Genomic DNA, 15186 nt, shown 5'->3' on the forward strand with positions numbered 1-15186 from the left:
TAAAGTAGTAAAGGAGTTTTGCTATTTGGGGGGCAAAGTAACTGTTGATTGTCGAAGTAGAGAGGATATAAAATGTAGACTGGCAACGGCAAGGAAAGCGTTTCTGAAGAAGAGAAATTTGTTAACATCGAGTATAGATTTAAGTGTCAGGAAGTCGTTTCTGAAAGTATTTGTATGGAGTGTAGCCATGTATGGAAGTGAAACATGGACGATAAATAGTTTGGACAAGAAGAGAATAGAAGCTTTCGAAATGTGGTGCTACAGAAGAATGCTGAAGATTAGATGGGTAGATCACATAACTAATGAGGAAGTATTGAATAGGATTGGGGAGAAGAGGAGTTTGTGGCACAACTTGACTAGAAGAAGGGATCGGTTGGTAGGACATGTTCTGAGGCATCAAGTGATCACCAATTTAGTATTGGAGGGCAGCGTGGAGGGTAAAAATCGTAGAGGGAGACCAAGAGATGAATACACTAAGCAGATTCAGAAGGATGTAGGCTGCAGTAGGTACTGGGAGATGAAGAAGTTTGCACAGGATAGAGTAGCATGGAGAGCTGCATCAAACCAGTCTCAGGACTGAAGACAACAACAGCAACAACAATTTCCTTATGCTTTGTTGTGCATACAGATTAGTTTGCTGCTTTATACGATTCACCAGACTGTCTGTAAGTAAACACAAAAACAAGTCTAAAGGTGTGCTCTTCTGGCCTAAACTGATAAGGTTGCACTTTCCAGAGTGTCCTGAGAATGGATAGATATTTGGTACGTGGTCAGTAGTCGTCCAGCCTTCCTCAGAATCGGTACAGCGCGAAGTTCTCAGTCCCACACTCACCCTCAGTCAGACGCGCTTTAGGTGTGGTATCAGCAGGAACAATGGCAATACATCCTTCTGAAGACCTTGGACGCTCGCTCCTCGTCTGAATCTACCATAAAAGTAGTACTTGCAAATAAAATCACTTACTACAGTAGTTACATATTGAAAGCTCTTTCAATTGAAATCTGAATAAAAATATTGCATATTTTGTTATCTGCATTCCTTACCTGAAGACTCAGAATCTTCTTGAGTATAGTCTGTATAACCATCAGAATCAAGCAAATCATCATGCGTCAAACAACGCTTCGCCATGACGACGCAACTGAGCGCGCGTGTAGGAGTATATTCCCACTAGCAGAGCCTCACAAAAAAAAGTGTTTCTCCCTTGTCCAGCATGCCCGCACCATCTAGCATCAAATACTTCAAATATAGTCTCTGCCTTGCCTCTCGGACCATTGGGAGCACTACGAACATGTGAAGGAAGGAAGGGGAAGATCGAGCACATGCGCCCATAAAATTACAGGCGTCAGATTTTTGGGCTGGTCAGGCGCACCCATATTTTTACGGATGTCTGCTTCTAAGTGTTAACCTTCATCCACTCATTGTTGCCATTGTTGGTGCCAATGTTGACCAATATTTATAGAAAAGTGCCCACACATTCAAGGCAACATTCAGTTGGACTCTTATACTAGGTGATTTTTTTCCGCCATGTACAAACTCGGGGGATTGATCAATGAGAGGATGTGGACCAAAACAAATCTAATGAACTTATGTCCGGAAATGCATTGTTTCCATGGTAAAGATCATTTTTGCAATCACACATTGTTACAGAGACTGTGGTCTAATATGCTGTGTATCATTGCAGCCACAGTTACAGTATGTTTTGAACATGGTTTCCATGTGCCTCAATGCATGCATATATGTGCTGTAACATGTTCTGTCTCACACATTGTTTGGGCTGGCTGCATCCGAATAGTATCAAAGGCAGCATGAATACACTGCTCCAGTGTTTCCACATCTGGAATGGGCTCTGCATCCACAATACTTTTGAGATGGCCCCATAACCAGAAATCGCATGGGTTGAGATCCGGTGACTGAGTAGGCAATGAAAAAGGATCCCTATGTTCGATCGATCACCCAGGGAAAGACATGACTGAGATGCGTCCAGACATTAATGGCAAAGTGGGCTGGAGCACCATCATGAAGCAGTCACATAATGCTTCAAATCATCAATAGCGGGGGAGGCAAAGTCAGTCGCAAGAAATGCCGATAGGTCCGGCCCGTTACGGAATGTGGAAGGAAGACTGGTTCCAAAATGCGGTCGCCATTTACCCGGCCCTCACATTCTGGCTGCACCAATGCTGATTATTCGCTGTCATCATACCATGGGGGTTCTGTGCACTATCCCACAGATAACTGTTATGAAAGTTGAAGATACCATTCCACGTAAAGGTGGTGTCATCTGTGAATAGAATTGACGACACAGATCCCGGTATCATAGTTGCCAGGTGAAGAAACTAGTGACAGAACTGCTCACGGTGTAGAAAGTCTGTCGCTAGTATGCCCTACACTTGCTGTAAGTGATAAGGGTAAGTAACAACTGTCGTGGAGAATGTTCCACACGGTCATCTGGCTCACGCTGTACTGGTAGGCATCGTAACACTGTCCCTCCTTTCAGTCGTCGTGCAAACATCGAAATGGCAGATAATGAGATAGCCGATTGCGGAATTGAATAGCAGCTACAGTAGCTTAGTAGTGGAAAGGCATCAGGACCAGATGAGGTACTTACAAAATTCTATAAAGATTATGTGAAATAACTTGCTCCCCTTCTATCATTAATTTATCGTAGATTGCTTGAGCAACAAAAGATACCTTAACGACAGGAAAAAATGGCAGCTCATCCCAGTTTTTAAGAAAGGTCGTAAGACAGATCTGCACTATTATAGACTTATATCGTTGACGTCAATCTGTTGTAGAATTATGGAACATGTTTTATGCCCAAGAATTATGACATTTTTGGAAAATGAACATCTCCTCTATAAAAATCACCATGGATTTCGCAAACAGAGATCCTGCAAAACTCAGCCCAACCTGTTCCTCCATGAGATCCATAGCACAGTGGACACTGGCAATCAGAGTGATGCTGTGTTCCTTGATTTCAGTAAGGCATTTGACACCATCTCACATTGCCGTTTAATGAAACAAATAAGAGTTTACGGAGTAGCTGAGCAGACTTGCAATTGGATTCCAGACTTTCTTGCAGATAGAACTCAACATGTCACTCTCAACGGAACAAAATCGACAGATGTAAAGGTAATACCCGCAGTACAACAGGGAAGTGTGATAGGACCATTGCTGTTTACAATATATATAAATGATCTAGTATAAAGTGTCGGATGCTCTTTAAAGCTATTTGCAGATGATGCAATTGTCTATACCAAAGTAGCAACACCAGAAGATAGTAAGAATTTGTAGAATGACCTGCAGAGAATTGATGAATGACGCAGGCTCTGGCAGTTGACCCTGTACATAAATAAATGGAACATAAAAAAAGAAATCCACTACTACACAGCTACACTATTGATGACAAACAGCTGGAGACAATGTCTGCCATAAAATATCTAGGCGTAACTATCCAGAGCGACTTTAAGTGGAATGACCACATAAAACAGATAGTGTGAAAAGTAGATACCAGACTCTGATTCAAAAGAAGAATCTTAAGGAAATGTAACTCATCCACTTGTTCATCCTTCTGGGATCCCTATCAGGTAGGACAGAGAGAGTAGATACAGAAGATCCAACAAAGAGCAGCGTGTTTTGTCACGGGATCATTTAACTGGCGAGAGAACATTATAGAGGTGCTAAACAGACTCCAGTGACAGATGTTACAAGAGAGGTGTTGTGCATCATAGAAAAATCTACTATTGAATATTCGGGACAGCACTTTTCAGGAGGAGTTGGACAACCTATTACTTTCTCCCACATACATCTCACATATTGACCACAAGGAGAAAATTCGAGTAATTAGAGCCAGTACAGAGGCTTACCGACAATTACTCTTCCCACGCACTATTCATGAGTGAAACAGGGTTGGAGGGATCAGATAATGGTACTGAAAGTACCCTCCGCCACACACCATTAGGTGGCATGGGAGTATGATGTAGATGTAGATGTAGGCAAACTGCCTGATGTCCAAACATTTCGGATACACCCTTCATGATTTCCTGCTTCCTGAAATGACCCTGTCGCAGATAAACAGTGAAACACTATTGCAAACATTGAATGCTGTGGTTGTTGTCTGTGGGGATAGGTCTCCTGATACAACCTTGCTGCCTGTTGCCATTTGCCTTTCTGTAAGTAAACACCATGTCGATAAGCTCTCAATTCGAGTACGGAACTGTTGTGTATACATCCACGACAAGGTGAGTCAACAAGAGATACAATATTACCAATTTTATTGTCGCAGGAGGGGGACACTAGGGCATGATGTATGAGGAAAGTACCACTCTCTAGGAGGAAACCGTGCATACTATGACTGTGGCTGCATGGTACAGCATATATTAGACCGCAGTTTCTTTAACGAAGTATGACTGAATAATTGATCTATAACGTGGAAACCATGCATTTCTGAACATAGGTTCATTAGACGTTTTTTTGTTCCATATCCTTTCATCGATCAATCCCTAAAGTTTGTGCATGGTGGAAAAAGTCACCCTGTAGAGCCAGCATAAATATTTCTGATACACAGATTGTGGCCTGTGCAATTGCAGGTTTGAGTGTGAATAATTATATATTGTCATTGCAAAATAAATAAGAAAACATGTAAAAGAAGGTCATGGATTCTTTTGAAATCAGTTAGTTTCAAATAAAGTACAAAATCATAGGCAAATCATGTTTCAAAATACTTCATCAATTGATGTCCTGAACTAAGTCTTTTTGTCCCCTTATAGTGAGGGCAATAATTTAACATTAAAGACTTTGTTTTTAGCTATGGTACAGTCCATACTGAATTTTTGCTGGCTGCGATGCCATACATCCTCAGTGGCATTGCGATTTTTGTTTTTCTTCATAGCGGGATTCCACAAATGTTTATCTTGACAGTAAAGAAGACATTGTGATTTCAAAAATTCAACCTGGAAGTATAAGCAACAAACTAACTCTTGTTTTGAAATGATATAAAAAAACAAAACAATGTTGGCACCAATGTGTGGTCGACATATCTATATTGACCCTCACGCCTTTTATGTGAAAGACCATCAAACAACAGGCATACCAACATTGCAGCCAGTGTCGTTTCCATTGCTCATCGATCCTCACATTTGAATGACACTGTTGCTGTCAATGTTGACTCCCATCTTAGCTTACAGAAGACATTTAGTGAATTAGCAGTGTACAGCCCATTGGAATACAAAGCGAGTTGATAAGTAGGTAATCACTAAAGAAATTAAGGGTTATTGAATTCCCTGTACTTTTATCGAATATTCAGCAGTACAAATTTTCCTTTGTGCAAGTTACAGTTCTTGGAACTGTTCATTCTTCTCGATTTCTTATCTTTACTTCTGAAACCTGTTTCCACACTATTTTCTTCAAACAGTTGCGGCTTACAGTACGTGGCAAGACTTTATATTCCCTTTCTTGTATTTTGATGTCCAACCTGCCATCACATTACCTTATTTGTCAATTCAGTAGGTGATGTTATTTGTGCTCTACTTATCTCAGTATCTAATTGCCTTCTTCTAAGAGACTGTCATGGAAATGACTCTCACCAGGCTGCGGAAAGCTAGTTAAATAGTCATTGATTCGGAGTTTCTGAGTAATGTGCTTCTTCCTGCTATCTCTGGTACTACCATGGGAGTGGAGGTGCAATTAGAGCCCAGTTAGAGTAACCAGACCATGGTAGAGCTGGCCAGTGTATCCATAGTTACCAAGTAATGCACTGCAAGCGGGTATCAGTAAACAAAAGTACTTTCATACTGAGTGTTGTGGTACTCTTTATGTGACTCACTGTGTCACAGTAAAACTTCCATCTTCAAAAATTATTAATAGTCGTATGTAAGCAACTCAGTAGCCACTCGGAGGAGATACTCCTATAATTTTGTAGCTTAGTGGAAGTACTAATTGGACAGATGAGGAGATGATTATTCAAGAAATCAACAGTAAGGAAACCCATCCAAGGTTATTGTCAGATGTATAAGAGTAGTTCGTTACCCATTATAGATTCTACTCTGAGGTTTTTGTTCAACACGGGGTCCCGGGTTCAATTCCCAGCAGGGTCAGGGATTTTCACCTGCCTCAAGATGACTGGGTGTTTGTGTTGTCCTCACCATTTCATCATCATTAATGAAAGTCGCAGAGTGGACTGAGCAAAGGTTGGGAATTTGTAAGGATGCTGATAACCGCGCAGTTGAGCGCCCCACAAACCAAACATCATCATCATTGGTTTTGTTCAAATGAAATGTTCAAGAACTTTTGACAAAGACTGATGTGATAAAAGATGTTTGAAACTCATGGTTTTTTTTTTTTTTGAAAAAAAAAAAAACCTGAAGATGATCTGAAAAACTGAAACTGGTTGTAAAATAAAAACAATTCACCTAGCAGATATGTGTGTGTTTGTGTGTATGTATGAGTTTTGTTAAGTGTTAAAATTGCAGATATCTACAGTAAGAAGCATTCATGGAGCTTGTAATGGTGAAAGTAATGCATGGAATCAAGGATACACCATTGTCTAAATTTTTTTCATATCCTTCTCTCCAGTTCTTATTGCTTCTTTCCTTTTTAATTTAATACCAACTTTAAGTTATTTTTCGAAAGACAAGTACAATAAAATTGAAACTTCCTGGCGGATTAAAACTGTGTGCCCGACCGAGACTCGAACTCGGGACCTTTGCCTTTCGCAGGCATGTGCTCTACCATCTGAGCTACCGAAGCACGACTCACCCCCGGTCCTCACAGCTTTACTTCCGCCAGTATCTCGTCTCCTACCTTCCAAACTTTACAGAAGCTCTCCTGCGAACCTCATATCAGCGCACACTCCGCTGCAGAGTGAAAATCTCATTCTGGAAACATCCCCCAGGCTGTGGCTAAGCCATGTCTCCGCAATATCCTTTCTTTCAGGAGTGCTAGTTCTGCATGGTTCGCAGGAGAGCTTCTGTAAAGTTTGGAAGGTAGGAGACAAGATACTGGCGGAAGTAAAGCTGTGAGGACCGGGCGTGAGTCGTGCTTCGGTAGCTCAGATGGTAGAGCACATGCCCGCGAAAGGCAAAGGTCCCGAGTTCGAGTCTCGATCGGGCACACAGTTTTAATCCGCCAGGAAGTTTCATATCAGCGCACACTCCGCTGCAGAGTGAAAATCTCATTCTGACAACAAAATGTGTTGCTGCACTGCATGTTCAATTTACAGTAACCTGTTGCATCATAAAGAAATAATGTGGGTGAATCCAGATTTACCATGTGGCTCACCTTTCATTAAACTGTTTTGTTGCCTCATGAATATTTGTAAAATTAGTATAATCGCAGGCAGTAGTGTCTGCCTCTATTTAAGTGTGGACTTAAGCAGATGATACAGACGGGTTGTGTCGGCCCTCTTCTGCATCTTGAATTACAAATGAAACTGAAGTGTCAGTAGATATAAGCATTCAAGAGAGCTGCCAATTGAATGCAAAAACATGCAAAAGCAAACAACTTGGTGAATTGTGTAGCTAAATGGATTAATTTTGATTGCAGACAGAGAAGATTTATTACGGTGGCATATGCCATATATTTAAAAGGAGAAAGTGTGGACATCAAAGCAGATTACTATTCAACAGTTGGATGAGATGCTATATTTATTTGTTAAATTTGATGTTTAGGGGCACTCATGTGGTCTACATAGTAGTATAGTTCATGTAAAAGACAAAATTTAAAAAAAAAAATTAAAAAAGAGTTGGTATCTCTACTGAAAATTTTGAACAAAGGATAAAATTGGGGAAAACTGGAATTGATGCTTATTTGTAGTTGCTGTATTCTAGAATAATTTATTTTTGTACATTTTTTATTATTTTGAATATATTTCTCAAATTTGAAGTATCTGTTAGTGGCCTTGTAGCTTTAGTGTGGTTCATCTAGCTCTGCCTTCAATTTCCTGCTTGACAATTTAAATGCTTTTTTTCCTTTTTAAAAAAATTAGCAAAAGTTTTATTTTGAATTTATATTCTAGGTACTCCGTGCTTAGTTTGGTACCAGCACATGCATGTCTTCCTTCTGCCTGCTGCCCAGCTGTGGGTAAACCATAAACATTATGATTTGTTGAAGTTTCCATTCAATTTCAGAATTTCGTGTCAGCTGTCCTGAGTAGCCTGGAATTTCCACAGTTGTCTTTTTCATATGTTTTTCAGCCTTAAAAACCTTCTGCTCCTCCCTCTTCAGTTTCTTGGTGCAGCAGAAGGTACACCAGTTCATTCCGTTAAGGGTGTGGGGAAGGTGTCAAAGAAGGAGTCCAGTACAACCAAAGATTCTACATCATCATCATCGTCACAGAACCGTTATGCTGCTTTGGAATTCACGGAAGATCCGTTCAGGAATTACAGATATGAAGATCCCTTCAATATTTCAGACCCATTTGAAGACAGTACACCAAATGGAATGCCTTCAGTATCAGAGAAAAAGCTCGATCCTTTTGGACTAGAAGCAGATGCATTATTTGTGAAAGATGCAGGTAGCACATTGAGTACTGTGAATGGCAGTAACTGTGCAGTAGATAATATTCACGGGCCAAAGCTTGCAAGTGTTCCTCCTGAGGACCAGCAGTTGGCTTGGGCAGCTGCAGAAAGTCTGAAGTTGGAGAATGAACGCCGAAAGAGAATAGAGCAAGAGCAAGCTGATTTGGAATATGCTCTTGCACTTAGTCGAGGAGACAAAGCAAAACCAAAAAAAGTGCTGTGAGATGATGTGAAAATTTTTATCAGGTGTTAGAACATTAAATCTGTTGGTAGTGTTGGATGTAGAATAAGAGAATTGTACAATACATTTGCATGGTTACATATGATTCCTTATGCTTGTGTTGATTTCTGTGCTTTTGGATATATCTTATTACAAATAATATGTGTAATCGACTGGCATACTATTTCTCGACGAGTGCATGTGTGTATTGTGCCTTCTTCCTGATCATGTAATTTATTGTCAATTTACTGTATGTATGGTATTATGGAAACATGGACAGTACTATTAAAGTGATAATATTGAAACAGTTACTTGCAAGTGTGATTAGTTGCAATTAAATGCTCTTTAAGTTTTGTTATAATGAAAGGATGTGCACTATATTTTTTTATTTGAAGTTGCATACCGTAACATATTGTTTAATGAAGCACTGTCTGAATACTGTGTATTGTTGTAAGACTTTAGCTGTGTATATATATAAATAATGTGAAGTGCCATTGAGGGAAACACTTTATGTTGTTCTGTTAGACTGTCGTTATCATATACCTTTTTGTACTCTCAATGTTGTATTGAGTGCTTCATTTATAAGCATTAGGTACTTGGTTACGTGAGATGTGCAGTATTTAAAAAGTTCTGGTGTTATTTGAGATGCACTTAATGAATAGGTCTTCTTTAAAAAGAAAAAGTAGGTAAGTGTTAATCCTGTATATATTGAAACTGTACACTTAATTCAAGTCATGTATATAAATATTATAACAGGTTGAGTCTGTATTAGATTGTGCATATCTATATTATGACATAGTCTGTGAGTGGTGTTGAGCTGACTGAGGTGATTTTTTTATCCCAATAGCAAGAATGATGAAACCATGAGGAGGTGCATGAATATTGTTTTCTCTCTGTGATACGTTTTTCATTAAAATTAGTTGCTTTCTTAAAATTCAAAGTTATGTTAAAGAATTTGTACAAACATGGTTTGAAAGTAAAATGTAACATAAATTGTTGGTTGATTGTGTGTTAATGAAAACACAACTACATTTGGATGTAGTAACATAAATGTTTGTAAAGAATGAATGGTAGCTGCAGCAAAAAAAAAGTATTATATAGCTGCAGTGTAATATGTGATATTATGCATAGATTGTAAGACATATGAAACATATTTCATTGTTACTGCAAAGCAACCAGGTAGAAAGTTGATTTGTTACTTGTTTTTAGTTTGAGAATTGAGAAGTAGGCTGGATTTGAGTGTGAAATGCTGTACATGTCATTTTGTGTATAATGCAAGCCTACTTTCTTGTTAATTATGTTGTTCAAGCTTGTAAAATATTGTGGGCAACAGTAAAATGTCTCACCTAAATACAGCTACGATGAGCCTCCATATAACTAAACTTGTTACTGAATTGTAAAATATACTTGTAAGTACAAATACTGCTTATTTAAGTAACTTTACTAAAGTACAGAATTTAATTATTAAAATAATTATTTGCTTTACCTTGAATTCACAAACATTAGTTATTACTACATGGTGCATTCTCTCTCTCTCTCTCTCTCTCTGTCTGTCTGTCTGTCTCGCACACACACACACACACACACACACACACACACACACACACACACACACACATACTGGTAAGTGTTCTTAAAAAGGCATAGATAAAATTGTTAGTATATCTACAATTTTTTAAAACAATTCATGCATTGTATTTGACCTGCTTCCCCTCCCTGCCTGCTGAATGCCACTGTAGATTAGTCTTGAGAAAGATACCACAACAGACAAATAGTTATTCTGTCATGGAAATTCACAGATGTTAAGTACACACAAAATAAATACTAGTTTAAACAGCGACTTGCATGTCATTGCTGCAGTGCTTGTCTTACAGCAGTGCTGTTTAATTGTAAACACATTTTTTTTTTAAAAAAAAAAGGGGGGGGGGGTGTCATTTGCGGAGATATTTTTCTAGCATAAATGTTTTTGCTGAACTGAGTAAGTGTGTAATTCACCATCTCCTTCTTTTCATCCATCGTTTACACAAGGTTAAATACATATGAAATGTGTTGCATTTTGACATCCAGCCTTGAATGCAGATGTCTGCTTGACAGTTGTTAACCCTTTGTGTCTTCCTTTCCTTCCTTCCTTCCTACCTTCCTTCCTTCCTACCTTCCTTCCTTCCTTCCTTCCTTCCATGTCTTTTATTTCATTCAGGTGATTAACTAAATCTTTTATAGTGAGGTGTTCTCAAGAGAAAGAACATGATAAGTTAAATCCAATCACTAGTACACAAAATTCTCTTTCCCTCCCCCTACTGCCCCCCCCCCCCCCGGCCCTCAGAATACACGTGTGGATGAACCACTGTTGCAAATTATAAGATTACATTTAAAGTTATGGTAAGAATAATTGTTGCAATGTCCATTGGTTATCAGAATACCACAAAGTAATTCCAAATTGTTTGACATCTTTATACTGAACAACTACATGTTTCTGTTATTGGTACTAGTACTCACTCAGTGGATTGTTCTTGTTTCTTACCAGATTTATTCAGTCATCATATTTCTATATACTGCTTGATAAACAGCCCTGTGGCATGCTACATATGAGAGTGCCAGTTCTATACGTACTTAAGACTCTGTGACTTTACTGCATTGTGTATGAAGTTTGTTCGTGTGAGAGAATTTCTGGTGAAATGGAAAGCGTACTATTATTTAATGTCTTCCAGGAGCCATTTTTTTCTCTTATAATATACAAACAAAAGTCTGTAATCACAGTACTACTGAGGTAATAATGCTGTACCCACATTTCCACCGTATCAGAAGTGCGATGAAAATGTGCAATGAACATCATTTCCATCCTGTTGAGTTGTGTGTTGGGATTGATACAGATTTATATAAAATTTTATTTTCTGCTAAAATGGTTTTTAATTCAGCTTTGCTTTTATTAGTATGTGCTAAAAGATTTCGTCCCCTGTACATTAAAAAATTCATTTAGTTGGAGATGAGATCTTGCTTTGTTTAAATATAACATTTGCACAAAGGAAAGTAAAATCAAATATTACAATAGCAGCCCTTTTTAAACCTTTAGCCATGGTTTGTGCTGCACTATTGTAGTTTTTCTACATATTCAAATTATCTAGAATTTACCAGGAGATGAGTCTATTTTTTGTGTTTTGGGACTACAGTTTTATGATTCAACATCTGCGTGTCTCATTTTTAAAACTGAACATAGGCTGTGTCAGTTTAGTTTGTCACACACTGATGCCAGATGATTTAGAGCATAAATGTCCCAATAAGTAAATTAGTTGGTTCTTGTTTGGTAACCTTAACTAATCCTGTTGTAATCTCACTTTGGTGATGCAATGCTCTGTTTTTATAAACCTCATCTGAGTAAGATGAATGTAAAATTTGCAGTTTGCTTGGTTTTTCTGAGACTTAAATGACATGGTGACAGTTATTTATATTTCTAAATGAGATGGCCCACACTAATGAACATTCAAATTTGTGCATTCATGTCTATCTCATTAAGTTGTCTCTGATGCCATCACTTACATTAACTGGAATGCTTTCAGTCAAAAGCAACAAATGCTTCTTTCATGTGTTTATAGTATGTGCTGTTTTCATGAGGTTACCAGTTCTTTAATTTTTGTAGTTTCAGGAGCAGCAACTAAAGTTTATAAGTATGTTGATCCCTTGCCAAATATTGTTGCAATATAATGAATAACAAAATTTATTTACCATAATATTCATGGAAAGTAAAAGTGAGGTTTGTTCTTGGGTCTGTAGTAATAAGGTGTGATCACTGTGCCTGGAACTTCTGTGTGTGTGGGTGGTACTGGTTTCTTGTGAGAATGAAGTTTCTTAAATTTGGTGGAATTTGTTGAGAAAGTAAAGTGTTGGAAGGTTGGGGAGAAGTAACAGTGGTACTTGAAATTGCAAGTTTTTTGTTTATAGAAGAGACAAGGTGTTTGATCATACTCTCTATTAAAAAAAGTCTGGCTCTACTTGTATAATCAGCAAAGTATAATGAGTAAAGTAATTCATATTCAGTGGAATGTAGTGTTTCTTATAAATCTTATGTTGTATGTTTCTCTTTTCCGATTAAAAAGTCTCTGCCATGTGTTACGTGAGATCCAGATTTAAAAAAAAAAAATGTTTTATATGCAGTATGTTTCCAGACTACAGCAGTCCGTAAAGTAAATTCATTTGTTGTGTGGAATGTATCACATGTAGGCTTTATTAATGTTCTGGGTAGGTCACAGAGGATTCTTGCAGCCATTAGCAAGTAGATTCAACCACATTTGGTGTAAATAATGCACATAATTAAATCTTCACATACTATGTATAGTATAGTAATGGTGATGTAATATTACTTCAGAATCTGATACAAAGTATGTAACATAACAAAACATATTGTTTGAAATACGTTGTTAAATCTTGAATATAAAATTCTCTGCAGCCACATAGTGAAAAGATCAGAGAATTCTCATGAAAATCATTGTTTCTTATGCACTTTGTACTATTTTCATTTCTACTTTTGAACATAGACGTGGTGTTATCTTTCCAAAGTGTGTGATGCTAAGAATACAAATGGAAAAAAGTTTTGATACTCCGCCCAAAATTTCATGAATATTTAAATTTTTGAATTACATATGACACAGCAGATATAACTTGAGACATAGAATTTACTCTCGTGACAGTATAGTACACTTATTAACTCGTTTCACTCATTCTTGTCTTTGGTGTACGAAATGATGATTTTGCAGTGACAACAAGTGAAGTGTGTTTTGCAAGTCAGTAAAGTAACAATTGTAAAACAAGTCACATAATTAACATTAAGTAATTTGGTGATGATGTCATGTATACTGAAGTAGTATCACTATAAAGTGGAGACACTTCAAAGAAATAAAGTGTGAAAAGCCTAAACTGGGTTTTGCAATAATTAGGAAGTAGGTTTATATTCCATTTTGAACAACACTGTACCCATGCATTATCTATCCATATATGTGTATGTATAAATTTGGAGTTCCTACAGTGTTGCTTGCCCAGTAAAATGTAGTCAGAATGTAAATACCTGTAAATTATCGAATTATTCATTATAATCCAAATATACCTGGTTGATCTAGTGCCTAACTGCAACTGCTTATACCATATAATGTTTTATTAAGTACATGACCTCAAAAAATAGCCATCTGTGACAATGAAAAAGTTTAATTATACTTTTTTTAACTAATCCGTTTGTCTCACACTGTGGAAATTAATATTCTGTATGTCTTACTCAGTTTTTCTACTATAATTTCTACTATAATATTTTAACCTCTCCCCCCCCCCCCCCCCCCCCGGGTCTCTCTCTCTCTCTCTCTCTCTCTCTCTCTCTCTCTCTCTCTCTCTCTCTCTCTCTCTCTCTATCCTCTCCCCTCCCTCCCTCCCCCCCCCCCCCTCATGCGTGTATTGTGGGAGATGATTCATGGAGCAGGGACTCAGTTTTGTTCTTTAATTAATAATAGTATATAGACACCCATAAATAATATTCTCCTGAAGGTGTTCTCAAAATGTAGAAAGACTGTGACATTCTGTCAATATTGTTTGTATTTTTTCTTCACTTTTTCAAAAATACGTTTTATACTCACATATAAATGTTAGGTACTATGTGTGCACTTTAACTTTGCTAATTTAAGAGGATTGGGGGGGGGGGGGGGGGGGATCAAGTAGAGAGAAGGAAATGTGTCCTCCCTCTCTTCCACTTTGTTTTTCAAACTGGACATCAAGGAAAAACACGAGTTAACAACATGTATTGCCCTAGATTATTACCATTGAAATGAAACAGCATCAGTAATTGCTGCTACATTGTTACAGAATACAGTATTGTTTGACACATAACAATGGTAGGAACTGGACACAAAATGCTTCCACCCTGAAGTCTTCAAAATTCTACTGATTTAGAGCTAAGGAATCCAGCCACAAAGATAAAGTGCACACTTAGTAAGTAGTAAACTGAAGATTAGAGCACCCAGTTGCTTGCATCCTTTAGTGGACATTAATACTGAGAGGGAAGACATAGCTGTCTCTTTCCTGGAAATCTAATTGTTTCGTTTTGTAATATAAAAAAGTAATTGGTATTCGTGTGGGAATAAAACAGTGAATCTTTGCTTCCATTGTTGCATCGTATTAATAACCTCATGCAAACAATACTCAAATGACCAATATAGTACTTGTTAATAAGTGCAATCACTCTCGTATTTTCTCTGGGCTAATACCAGATTGTATATCACTAAAACTACATATTCAAAACAAATGCTTAAGTAAATGTGTATGTTTAGGGAACTGTTGTTAAATAGTATTAAGATATTCTGTATTATCTATTTTTATGTCAGGATGTTTGTTACTGATGAAGAAGACCATCGAAAATAGTTAGTCTTCATATAATGTGATCCACTAAGTGTATTGTATGTATTGCTGTTGAGAGGTATATG

The 15186-nt window shown here is 37.7% G+C and overlaps 1 protein-coding gene across 7 annotated transcripts in view; it reads left to right on the top strand.

Annotated features, from left to right (window-relative positions):
- Nucleotides 1-15186, top strand: part of LOC126251343 (epidermal growth factor receptor substrate 15-like 1) — a 209443-nt gene that overhangs the window by 167553 nt on the left and 26704 nt on the right. For 2 of the 7 annotated variants that reach the window (XM_049951709.1, XM_049951710.1), the window contains one exon: nucleotides 8219-14412. The exons of 2 other annotated variants lie outside the window; for them this stretch is intronic. In XM_049951709.1, the coding sequence (XP_049807666.1) occupies nucleotides 8219-8734 (516 nt within the window). In that variant the 3' untranslated portion in view covers nucleotides 8735-14412. Of the gene's footprint in view, nucleotides 1-8009; nucleotides 8075-8187; nucleotides 14413-15186 lie in introns of those variants that run through there. 3 more of the 7 variants (XR_007545723.1, XM_049951712.1, XM_049951713.1) reach the window with 3 other exon arrangements.

The sequence above is a fragment of the Schistocerca nitens genome, chromosome 4 (genome assembly GCF_023898315.1).
Source record: "Schistocerca nitens isolate TAMUIC-IGC-003100 chromosome 4, iqSchNite1.1, whole genome shotgun sequence".
In the NCBI taxonomy this organism is placed as follows: Eukaryota; Metazoa; Arthropoda; class Insecta; order Orthoptera; family Acrididae; genus Schistocerca; species Schistocerca nitens.